Source organism: Hemicordylus capensis, chromosome 1 (genome assembly GCF_027244095.1).
Source record: "Hemicordylus capensis ecotype Gifberg chromosome 1, rHemCap1.1.pri, whole genome shotgun sequence".
In the NCBI taxonomy this organism is placed as follows: Eukaryota; Metazoa; Chordata; class Lepidosauria; order Squamata; family Cordylidae; genus Hemicordylus; species Hemicordylus capensis.
The window spans coordinates 223254419-223267776 of record NC_069657.1 but is presented as its reverse complement, the minus strand read 5'-3'; the positions used below and the strand labels follow the sequence as shown (position 1 = coordinate 223267776).

At 40.1% G+C, this 13358-nt stretch overlaps 1 protein-coding gene across 6 annotated transcripts in view; it reads right to left on the bottom strand.

Annotated features, from left to right (window-relative positions):
- The window catches only part of PARD3B (par-3 family cell polarity regulator beta), a 734574-nt gene that overhangs the window by 411093 nt on the left and 310123 nt on the right, over positions 1-13358 (bottom strand). For all 6 annotated transcript variants that reach the window (XM_053281579.1, XM_053281603.1, XM_053281561.1 and 3 more), the window contains one exon: positions 2897-3082. In XM_053281579.1, coding sequence (XP_053137554.1) covers positions 2897-3082 — 186 coding nt within the window. The remainder of the gene's footprint in view (positions 1-2896; positions 3083-13358) is intronic.

Sequence of the window (13358 nt, the reverse complement as noted above, 5' to 3'; positions counted from 1 at the left end):
CTGAGAGAGATTCCTGCCTGCAACCTTGGAGAAGCCACTGCCAGTCTGTGAAGACAGTACTGAGCTAGATAGACCAATGGTCTGACTCAGTATATGGCAGCTTCCTGTGTATATCTCATAAATCAAGGAAAGGTGTTTCCTTAAAAGCAACATAAATCTTTAGGAATTGGCATTTAAAAAAAAATCATTCAGGAACATGATGTGCAAATGTCCAGATGTGTATATCCATGAGAAAATCTTATAGATTAAAAAGAATTTACATTACCTGCATTTCAACATGATTGTGGGGGACAGGGACACAGATCCTTTCCCCTTGATTGGTTTGTATACCTCAGAAATAATTAGTTTCTATGAAATTGATACAGTCCCTGCCAAGACTCACACTTCCGTCCATAACGCTAACAATATTTTAATTGTTCAAGGAAAAGATGGTTAAGTGGTGTTTAATTTATTGTGCAAACTGAATATATTTTCTTCCAACTCCAAGGCTTGTTGAATTTTTACTCTTATGCACATGAAAACGTCTCTTCATTGCTTTTGTGGTGGTTTATGGGTCCAGCTGTGCTGCCCCTGAGGAGAAGGAAAGCAGTGCTGGGCCAATGCTAAATGGCAGCATGTTGTTATAGAGGAGCCATAGAGGCCTCACAGTTAAGACTACACAGAGCTTGCCACATAAAGCAGAGTGTGACTTCCTTAATTAAAATGTGAACATTCAAGGACATCATTCTAAAAATGTGAGTGTTTTCAAAAACTGTAACTTTGTAATGTACTTTTCACATGCTACAAGTGAATTTCATAGAAACAAAAATAATTTACACATAACTGCTTTTAAAATAGCATCTCTAAAACTATTTTTAAAGGGTGATATTAAAAAAAAATCTTATATCTATTTCCAAAAGAGCTGGAAATGTTCTCCTTATTGACACATAACTGGAGCAGGAGGCGAGTGGGAGGAACTGGAAGATTTCAGGTAACTCACAGGAACATCGATTTCACAGAATCTGAAGAAAAAACCTAAAGGGGCAACCCCTTTCCCCCAAAAGCTACCCCAATGTAACCCCATGGAGCTGAATGTTAATGGACTGAGAGAGCAATTAACAGATAACCAGTTGGGTAGAGTTAATGGTATTCAGTGGTGAATGCAGCGGAGAAGCAGGGCTTGAACAAAAAGAGTGTGAAATACTTCTGTAGTTGTGGGGGTTCTGTTCTCAGTTAGTACCACGGATACTTAAACCACTGTGGGTCCCATGCATTCAAGCAATGCCCCCGCAAAGTGCTGAAATCGGTTTTTTAAACGTGAAAAAATAGCTATTTTCAGACCTTCGGGGGGTCACATAAACATACAAACAAATGAACAACATGTTCTGGTTCTTATTCAACATTATATAATTCATTTTTCTCATGCAAGTTGTATGGTTCCCATTTAATATTCTCTCTGTGTGTCTCTCTTCATGTGCCTTCTGTATATTAGTATTCTCATGGTTATTATCTTTATGAATATTGTTATGAATATATTATATTGTTATGGATATATTTTTAATATTCTTCATATGTTATTAGTACTCTGAGTTCTTCCTTTTTCTCAGTTAAAAAGAAATAAAGCAACTGCTTGTAAAGTAAGGCAGACATCTTTTTAAAGTTATACTAAAGGCTGTATTTGTCCTCCTTTCCTAAATGTTTTTTATTGTTTAAGTTTACATAGAATGTAATGTAATTTTTTAAACCAAGAAAATATAGCATTCATAATATTCATGTAAAATAAATACATTCTGAACAGATGTCCCAAGAAGTTTTTACAGTACAGACAGAACATTGCGTCTAACTCCATGTCTTGATTCAGCTGCAGCGCAGAGGCAGGATTATACCCTGGCTGTATTCCATGTCCCAAAACTGCAGGAGCACATGCTCCCTCTTCTCCTGCCCATGTGAGAGTTTAAGGATTCAGCTTCCAATCCTGGTTCAGAACAAGCCAGAATTGTACTACAGCATTAAATTGTCTTAAGATGACAAACAGTTGAATCATCTGCTATTTTTCGCTGGTTCCACATCTTGCCTTCTGAGTTTATCACAGTTGCAGGTAGTTTACCTTCTCCAGCTCCACAGATTGAATCTTTAAGAGCCCATTTATGTAAGCACCCTTTGTATTTCAATACCCCACCCAATTTCCTACAAATCAGGAAAATAGGGTGTGTGGAGAAAGAAGTGCTTCCTTAGCAACAAGTTTAACTTTCAAATACAAATTCAATAGGGCATTTAATTATAGAGCTACCTGAGGTTAGAAAGAACCAGTGTTTGGTACATTTGCTGGAAACTCTGGAGCAGTGGTGAGGTGAGGGAAGGATGATGTTTCAAGTCAGCAAAACAGAGGCAGAAGCTTCATGTGAGCATAGTGAGAATGGCAATAATGCTGAATCTATTCTATAAAGACACTTGCAACTTTCTTCCAGTGGTTCTCCAGGAGCAATTCCTAGCATGGCAGAATTACATGAGCTACTGAAATGGTTTTTAAAAAACACTGTTTGTGTGTGAGAGAGGAAAATAACACATATACATATAAAAAGTTTGGCAGCTCACATGAGCAAGCCACACTGGAAGCTATTGGAAAGAATGAGCTATGGAAAGAATCAGCTATTGTGGTTTCCATTAACCTTCAATTGTTATTTTCTTCAGGTTATGTTATTAGCCATTGTGTGTGTCTGTAAGGCAGGTAATACAGAACTAGATGGATCTTTACAGTGCTGGACTAGATGGATCTTCTGTCTGACCCCAACTTGGAAATTGTTATGTTTCTGAACACCTGGACATCTCTTGTGCATGCAGACCTGGCAGCAGGTTCACAATCAAGAGTTAGAATATTCTTTTGGAAAAAGCATTATTTTAAAAATAGTTTACATACCTTATAGGCAGCACCTCCATGGATGATGGATTTGATGAAAATTCCAAGGTCAGCCCCAGTCTCTCGAGCTTTATTGCCCTTTAAGCTCACACCAAGTCCAGCAGAACCAGAGTCATTCAGGGGTATCTCAAAAGTCAATTGCTCCGTGGTCTCAAGGGAAAGAATGGCGCAATAGGGCTCTCCTTTCTGTTGGATGATCAGATAAAGCAACACATTAGCTATATAAACAATAATTACATACTTCTCAAGTACCTTAATTTTCTAAGAAGTCATTATGAAAGTTCAAGATCTGGGGGTGGGTGGGTTGAGGCAAGTATTTCTTAGACCAATGTCTTTTTACAGAAACTAATCCTGGCTACTTCATGATCTCCCATCACAGTTATTTCATGAACCTGTCAGAAGATTCTCCCCACTCTTCTACACACCACTTATTTCAGGACAATAAAGAACACAAAGCTGAGTTTATGGGAATGTGTATGAGTTTAAGGGCATGAGAGTCAACTGCAACATGTCTGAAGAAAAAAGCAAGCTTTCTGGAGACAGAAAGAGTAAATCCGGAAATATGATCCAGCAACCGTGATGGATAGAACTACAATTAAAATACAGCTACAATAGGCCTGGATCGAATTTTTGCTTGCAACTCTTTTCAGAGCAAAGAGATCTGGAGCAGTGTTCCCTCCAACAGAGATCCCCAGATGTCGCTGACTACAATTCTCAGAATCCACAGCTACAATGGCTTTTGCTTGGGGATTATGGGAGTTGTAGTCAACAGCCTCTGGGAACCCCTGTTAGAGGGAACACTGATCTGGAGAGCTGCAAAATATATGCTTAAATGTATCTTTTCTTTTCTTTTGCGGGGGGGGATGTGTTTTTCACAGGCATGTTTCCCCCTATTTGCCATTTTTATCTCCTGCTCCTTCAGTATCTTCTCCCTTATCCCAGCCAATCATATAATGGATTATCTTAATGACATATCTAATTAGATATGGATATGTGAGGCTTGTCACAAAGGGCAATATTTCCTGTCCTCATTCTGAATGAGTGAACACTTCCATTTTCACAACCATCTCCTTAAGTTCTCTAAAGGGGGACTGCACCTTTCACAGGAAGGAAAAGCTTCCAGGAAAAGGATCCATGTACACACATAGAAGTGCTGGTCTGGATGCCTTTCTTAATTTTAAAGCAATCTTCAAGAATCCTGGTATTACAGATTTCCATTCCATTCTCATGGAATATATATCCCATAGTAATATAATTCAACTTTCTGTGATTTCTCCTGTACAAGTCTCATTGAAATGATAAGGGTTTTGCAGTAACATAATTAAGTTTTCCTAAACATTTAATCAAAACCACTCCTGCTGCAGTTAAACCTATTGTTTTTAATCCTGTGAAAAACTAAAATAAATAATACACTTTTAATTTGGAAGCCACCATATTGTTGAATCTGTTGAGCAAGGAGGAGTTGCAGGGTCTACTGAACTATAAACCTCAATTCCAATATGTATCAAGAGCAAATATTTAATATATTTAATCACATGACAAAGTTAATGCATTTCATTTAATTGGAAAATATAAATGTGGCCTGATGTTGACATTAATAATTGTCTGATGCAAGCAGTCCACCTCCTTTGCTCTGATTATACACGTGAGCTTGTCTTTGTTAACTTTTCAGGTGTTGTTGTTTTTTGAATGAAAGATGCACATCTGTAAGTTTAAGTCCTTAAAAACGGAACTGCAAAACTGCCACTACTGGAAAAGAATGAATGGTACTTTGTAGTCACTAATACCTAAAAGTTCCCAGTTACAAGTGAACAACATTCTAACTCAAGGCAAGATTGCCTATGATTATGTCCAAATGCATTTGCTTATGGCAGAGGAATAACATGTCAGACACTACAGTTTTTAAGCCTGACACACTAATGCTTTTTGCACCACATACTCAGTTGTAGAATCACTACAGTATAGAGAATCCTGTACAACAACAAAAAACACCAAGCAAGATGGTGATCAGTTGAAACTAGGGAAATGAACGGGAAAGGTACACAATGGCTCAGAGCCAATTGCATTATCAGCCTTACCACCAGCTCAAAATATAAAACCACCTTGTTTATTCTACCTGTTCTACTATCCTGAAACCAACAAAATTTGCTGCATGATTGTCTGAATGTACAGTATTGGTAACTGTAGTGAAAGATCAGTCTGATAATTTTACATCAGTTATAAAACTCAGCACTCCCTCTTCTTTTTTCTTCAATATATCCTTCCCTCAGATATTTTGCTTCTTCTCTGGAAGTATGTATGTATTTAATTTCTATATCACTTGACATGTGCACCCCTGGTGGTGCACATAAGTTAAAATACAACATTAAAAGGATAAATGATTGAAAAAATGACAACATAAAACTAATTAAAATTAATTAAAAGCCTGAGAAAACAGGTGCACCTTTTAAAAAACATTCCAGTCAGACGGAGAACCTCTGATTTTAACAGGGAGTGCATTCCAGAGCCCTGGAGCAGCCACAGAGAAGGCCCGATCCCTTGCAGCCACCAAATGAGCCAGTGGTAGCTGAAACCGGTCCTCCACAGTTGATCTTAATAGGCGGGAGGAATCATAACAAAGGAAGTGCTCTCGTAAATACCCTGGACCCAAGCCATTCAGAGCTTTAAAGGTAATAACCAACACTTTGTATTTCACTCAGAAACATATCGGCAGCCAGTGCAGTTCTTTTATAATCAGTGTTATATGGTCTCTTCGAGTTAACCCAGAAACCAATCTGGCTACTGCATTCTGCACCAACTGTAGTATCCTGACTACAGGAAAGTTGTATCCAGTGCCTCTGTAGGAAGGGTGCAGAGGTGACTAAGCAAATAATAAAGCCCAACTATATAACCATGCTTGACATAAGCCCAGATGAAGGCAGTTTCCCAGTAGAGCACATTCCAGTAGTCAAGAGTGAAGGTTACCAGCATATGTACCACTGTTTTAAGGTAATTTCCTCCCAGAAATGGGCACAGCTGACGTTATCAGCCAAAGCTGATAAAATGATTCCTGGCCATTCTCTCAACTTGAGAGACTGGAGAGTTTTGGGTCCTGGAAAACTCCCAAGCTACGTAGTTCTTTCTGGGGGAGTGTAACCCCATCTAGAACAGGCAGCTCCCAACCATCACTCGTATTCTGAACCCCACCCTCCAGTCAGTACCTCTGTCTTATTTGGATTCAATTTTAGTTTGTTATCCCTCATCCAGCCTAATACTGACTCCAGACAGCCATTTAGACAAGTTATGCCATCACCTGATGATCTATCCCGGCCATTTCATGTACTGTAGAAGTTAAAAAGCATTGGAGACAGTATGGAACCTTGTGGAACTCCATACTTCAGTTCTCGCTTTGCAGAGCAACATTCTCCAAGCGACAACTGGAATCCGCCAGAGAGATAGGAACAGAACCACTGTAAAACAGTGCCACCCAATCCCAACTCCCTCAGGCAACCCAGAAGGATACTATGGTCAATGGTATCAAAAGCTGCCAAGAGATTCAAAAGGATCAACAGAGTCACACTCCCTCTGTCAATACCCAATTGGAGATCATCCATCAGGAAGACCAAGGTAGTCTCTACCCCACAGACCACCTGAAAATCAGTTTGACAGGGGTGTAGATAATCTGTTTCCTCCAAGACAACCTGGAACTGAGAGGCCACCATCCTCTCAATCACCTTGCCTAACCATGGAAGATTGGAGACAGGTCTATAATTGTCTAACTCTGAGGGATCCAGTACAGAGGGTTCAAGTAAGGTCTAATAATAGCCTCCTTAAGGCAAGTAGGCATCCTGTCCTAGAAGCATTTATAATACGTACGAGCATTTATAATACATACATCCTAGAAGCATTTATAATACATACATCCTGTCCAGAGAAGCATTTATAATACATACGAGACCTTCTCTGATTCATTTTGGCAGTTGAATTGAGCCAAATTGGGCAACGGTAAAGAGAACAGGTGGTAGGATGTACAGCCCGAAGCAGCTTGTCCACATCCTAGTCACAAACGGAAATGACTTTTGTTCATCCTTATTAGCTGCCCAACATCCCTATTTCTCAGCATCCCACTCCTACCTGAAAACATACTACCCCATTTGTACCTCTCAACAAGTAAGGGTTCCTTTCAGCTGTACCAACTTTCCCTAAGATAACTTGTATTGACTGACTACGTTCTAACACTAATCCTTTTTCCTCAGCAACATAAATGTGAGGCATTTATTATTTAACAACAACAACAACAACAACATGTCTCAAGGCAAGTAGTAGGATCCCAAAAGCTTCTTTTGGCATGCTTAAAAATGTTGCTTTGGGCATGCCTAGGCTGGGCCAATGGGTTTTTTCCTTTTAGAAACAGCCCACTCCACTGCCATATCTTAAAAATGCCAAGTTTCTCTCCCAATTCAAGAGCAATTTGCTGTGTTGTATGGAGGGTCGCAGTTTAAGTTAACACAGCCGCAAAGTGTTGTTGGGCGTCATTGGCTTTCAGTCAGGAGATAATAGAGTTATACTATAATATCTGGAAAGTCTGTCTGGTCTCTCATTTGTACCTCAGCATACACAAAAACAAAGCATAAATACGAGAAAATTAGACTTAATATGACTATCTGTTTAGCTGTATTTCAAGAACAATGGAAACCGAGACATTCTAGATCCGTGCTGCTGTCCAATACACAGGTGTTGATTTCAAACTATTAGGCATTTTCAGTTTTCTGAAAACAAGAGCATGGTCTCTTATGCTCTATAATAAGCAAATTGCCACATGTTATGAAGCAATCACAAGATAGAAGTGTGTTTGGATAATTAAGCTAGAGCAGCAGCCCCAACATGACTGGGGCCCTACTCCATAAACACACTTAATTCCATAGTTAATCCAACCCTTCTGCTAATATACAAGCACCACCATGATGCTGGCTTATTGAAAAACGAATGAATACAGCCATAACAATTAGGGATGTGCACAAATTGATTTTTTAAATCAAATTTGTGCCCCAAACAAATCACCCCTGATTTGTTTTGTGTCCAAATCTACCCCCTCCAAATCAACCCAGATTCAATTAGTATTTGCTTTGATTTGATTCGGACCAATTTGGACCACTTAACAAAGTCCTAGGGGCACAAAATTTGGTTGGTGGGTAGGTCCCCATGGGTGCTACCTACCACCCACATTTCGAGGTAGTGGGGTACTTGGTTGACTTTTAATTATTATTTTTTAGTTTTTACTGATTTTGAACATTTCCGCCATAGGAAACAACGGGGATTTGAAGTTCCCATATCCTAACCCTAAAACAGATCCCCAGCTTTCTTAAAAGAAGGGGGGGATGCTAAGCTCTAGCCCTTGTAGAAGTGGAGTTATGGAGCAAAATGTGCAATCATTATTTTTCAAGTATTTGGATTCTTTGGTGTATAATAACGTTTCCTCATAATGAATCCCTATGAGGATTCATTGCACACCTTCATTTCTTCTGTTCATTTTGATATCACTGGACAGTGCCAACTGTCAACTGCCATGTGTCAACTACCCCCCCCCCCACCGCCACACACATACACACACACACACACACACACACACACACAGGGGTACTCAGTTTATTTTTTTTAGGTATTTTTGAAGTGTTTAGATTCTTTGGTGTCTTCATTACATACCTTCATTTCTTCTGTTCATTTTGACCCCACTGCTTTGTAGGTGGGGGTGGGGAATTAGTGGCATCCCATGTTCCAACTACCCTGTAACCCACAAGCCACTGGGTACTCTGTTGGCATTTTAGGAATTTTTGTGGTGTTTAGACTCTTTGGTTTGTAATGAATCCTCATAGGGATTCATTATGAGGAAAGGTTATTAGACACCAAAGAGCCTAAACACCTGAAAAAAAATCCTAGAACATAAACTGAGTAGTACTCCACTGCCTTGCAGGTGGGAGTGGGGTGTAGTTGGCACATGACAGTTGACAGTTGGCACTGTCGAAAAGACAGTCAAAATGAATAGAAGAAATGAAGATGTGTAAATGAATGCTCATAGGGATTCATTGAGGGAAAGTTATTACACACCAAAGAATCCAAACACTTGAAAAATAGTGACCATACATTTTGCTCCATAATTCCACTTCTACAAGGGCTAAAGCTTAGCTTTTTTTTTTTTTTTTTTAATGAAAGCTGGGAACCTGGGGGAATTAATAGGAGGAATCCAAATCTCAGATCTATTTGAATCGAATCAGGCGTGATTCGATTTGTACCCGAATCTAGCCAATGGACCACAGGGGTGATTTGTTTTGTCTCCAAATCACCCGAATCAGCTATATTTGTGTACAAATTGATTTTTACCTGAATCAATTTACACATCCCTGATATCAATCCACTCAAGCACCACACCTATATTTTCCTATAGTCAAGTGCACCTGTGTGCTAACTTGCTTTTTGCCAAGTTGCTTCATTACCAAATTGCTAACTTTACTTCCCACTTCCAATGGAGCAACAGAATTAATTAGAATACAGCAATTATCTCAATTTATATAATGTGCTTGTATAACAACAAATATTCTCTGCACCTGTTCATACCTTTCTCTGGAATGTTCTTGGTTTCCATCTGTAACTAACAATTTTATTATGGGCATTTTAATAAATGCCACTTTCAGACATGTATATCTTTTTACCACAAGCAACTCAATATAGCAGAATCTGTTGTGGTTTGCTTCCCCCCAAAACAGCAGCAGTGCACAGGAAAATCTTTTTTTTTTTTTAAAGACAATTCAGAGCATTTTAAGAACAAATGGTTCAAAGTCTAACTATATCCCTAAATAAATACATATCTAAATAACTGGATTACCAAAATAAACAAAGTGCTAAAAAACATGGAAAATAAATCCAGGTGCTTAAGTGTTTCATGCCTTTCCTTGGATGTATTAGTTTATTAAAAGGGAGTTACTGCACACATTAGTTCTTTCCACCAATCTGCTGGGTTATCACCAGAATGTGTAGGCATGCTATCTGTACCAAAATAGAGGAGTTAAAATGTGTTGAAGCAAGATGGCAGATATAAATATACTAAATCATTTTCAAGTATTAAGTTTCCTACAGCTCTCCTCTGACATCCAGTTTGAAATCCATAACATTTCACAGTTATTTACCTCACTGTGGTACTCTGGGAATCAGATAAATAAATCATACAAGACTTTAATTCACTGAAAGTTTTAAAAGAATAATTCTTCATAGACCAACTTGTTTAGGAACAATCCAATCCAATCTGATCATGTTCTCTACACACCACTCCTTTTGTATGCAGTGAATTTTATAATCTGTTTATAAACCTGACCCCCTTTGGTGATATCTCTCTTCACACCAACTAACTGTAAGGCCTGGAAAAATCTACAGTAACAGAATGAAGCTTGAACTGCTTTTCCATAAGCACCTAGAAAGCTGCACTTACATTGTCAAGAACAAAAGATTTATCACATTCCTTAGAGGATATTTGCACAGGTCATTCATTAAATCACTACAATACTGCTTACTATGTTGATACTGCTTTGGGAGAAAGAAGAAGGATGAGTCTTTCAGCATATCCCACCCCACAGTCATGGGAGGAGAGCTGGTCTTGTGGTAGCAAGCATGACTTGTCCCCTTAGCTAAGCAGGGTCTGCCCTGGTTGCATCTGAATGGGAGACTTGATGTGTGAGCACTGCAAGATATTCCCCTCAGGGGATGAAGCCGCACTGGGAAGAGCAGATGGTTTTAAGTTCCCTCCCTGGCTTCTCCAAGATAGGACAAGATTTATTTATTTTTTATAGGACAAGATTTTTTTATTGAACCAACAAACTACCAAAGCATACAGTACGATGCCAAAGCACAGTTATATACAAAGTGGTTGTTGTAACATGATATATCTACAAAGATTTACACACAAGGATTTGGAAACACACAAGATTATGAAGTATATGCAGGTAGTACTGTAACTCGGGGGTGGGGGATTACAAGGCACATCAGGTAATCGGGGGGGTTACGGCCGACGTCCATTTCCACAATTTGTCCCATTGCTGTTTAGAAGAGATACTCTTGTCTTTTTGCACATAACCATACAAACTTTTCCAGAAGAGATTTACTGTCTCATCAGCATGAACCTCTTGGTCGCATCTTCCCTCCCTATTCCTATGCAGGAGCATTGCATAAATGACATACAGGTTTACTAACCTGATTACAAGAAGGGGAAAGTTCCAGTTCCCTAGTATGAGGGCACCCGTTCCATCCCGTTTCCTTGAAGGTTTCTTTCTGGGACCTCGAAAGGAGGTTCTATCGCTCAAACCCGAGGTTAGTTCTTCCCAAGTCTGTTTTTCCAAATCAGGCCACTTTAACAGCTTGCTTACTCCCTGCCACACTCTTTTGGCTACCACACACTCTTTTAAGAAATGTGAGTGGGTTTCCCTGAATGTTTTGCCTAGCTCACTAGCTTTCTGTTTGCAGGTGATTTTAGGGCACTCTTGCTGGTCCTCTGGGAGCCATGGCTTAGCCGCATTAAGTGGTAGTACTTGATGGTATAAGCGCCACCTTGTTTCCCATAAATGGAAAGGGACTTTTTTCTCCTTAAAGAGAGCAATAGGGTGATCGGGTTACAACAAGTACTGTGAAGTGAGGTGTTTGTAGCGTTTACGTTCTAAATCAGGTTTTAAGAAACCCACTTCTAGAATCTCTCCATAAATTGTTTTCCTTAGCTGCTTAACTGAGGAGGATCCTTTAAATAGATCTGGTTCAACCTTCCATTTTTTAAGTGTGAATAACAAATCTCTCAAGTAGTCTGGGTGTTCTCTTTTAATACTTGTGTGATATTGCCATTGAAAGATCCTTTCCCCCACCATGCTATGCCCCATGCTGACTTGCGCCAACGCAGAGGGAAAAGCGAAACCCAGGTTTTTTGCAGGAGGTTGGACATATCATGGACATTCACGAAAATCCAGTTTCCAAAATTGTAGGACATGAATTCAGTTACAAAATAGGGTTGCAGGGCAGGTAGGGCTAGGCCTCCCCGCTCAACCTCCTTAAATGCTACCACACGGGCCAAAGGGAAGGACACTGTGTGCCATACTAGACGGAAGATCTGGCTTTCAACTCTCCGAAGGAGATCGAGCGGGGGAGGATAGACTACCCCCAGGTTATGCACCGGGGGTATCAGGTAAGTCCGGATGTAAACTGCTTTCTGGTACATGGCGAGGCTCCATTTTTTCCACATAGTGATTTTAAGCATTACTTTTTCTTCCCAATCTGTCCAATTTCCCCCCCAGGCTTTTTCCTTAATCCCATATTCAATCCGCAAAATGTTTACTATCTCTACCCACTTCAGTTTGGACTCTGGGGCCCCTTTGCTTTTACATTCAGAGATGGGTAGGCACAAGAGTTGCTGGCGTCCGGGGTCCATTTTAACAAATACGCTTTTGTCAGCATATAATTCTGAGCCCGAGATCTTGCCATACTCCCAGAAGAGGTCTAGTATTACAGAGATTTCATTTTCATTTGATAACAGTAATGTAACATCATCGGCATGAGCTACAAATTTTACCTTAAACTCAGAATGCGGTTCTGAGTGGACAGGTGGTTCGGCAATCCCATCACTCTCCCTCCTCCTCCCTCCCGGGAAGGTCTCGCAGGGCGGGGGGATAGAGACCGAGAGTCCTTGCAGATGGGGTTCTCTCTGAATCCTGATCAGGATAGGATCCAGGGCCAAAACATAAAGTAATGGGCTCAGTGGGCATCCTTGGCGGATACCCGAATGCAAAGTGATCGGGTCGCCCCGCCATCCATTAATCTGTGGTGTCACCTTTGCATTCGTATAGAGCAGCTGTATCCAAGTCACAAATAGGGGTGGTATACCTTTAGCTTTCAACAATGTCCACAGATAATTGTGGTTCACTTTGTCAAAGGCCTTAACTTGATCCAATAAGAGGAGGTGACCTTTCCAACTTTCATTCTGTATAGAGTAAAAAAGTTCTCTCAGCAGACACAATGAGTCTGTCATCTTTCTTCCCGAGATAGCGCTTGTCTGCAAGCTGTGAACCAATTTAGGGGCCACTTTCGCCAATCTATTATTTAGGATTTTGGCAAATATTCTGTAATCGATATTTGTGAGGGTTATCGGTCTCCAATTTTGTGGTAATGTGGTGTCAGCTTTCTTGGGGGGGGGAATTAAGAGGCCGTCCCCAAAGGACCTATTTAAACGCCCATTGTCTAAGACAAAATTAAATAATTTTACTAAAACTGGTAGTAGCTGGTCTGCGTAAATCTTATAGAAAGGCCATGTCAGACCATCAGGCCCCGGGGCCGATGTGTTCTTTTCCACTGAGATAACTGCTCTGACCTCTTCTATCGTTACAGGATGGGTCAAAGAGCTTTTTCCCCCCTCAGTGAGGGAATAGCCGAGACCATATTCATTCAGACTGCAGAACCT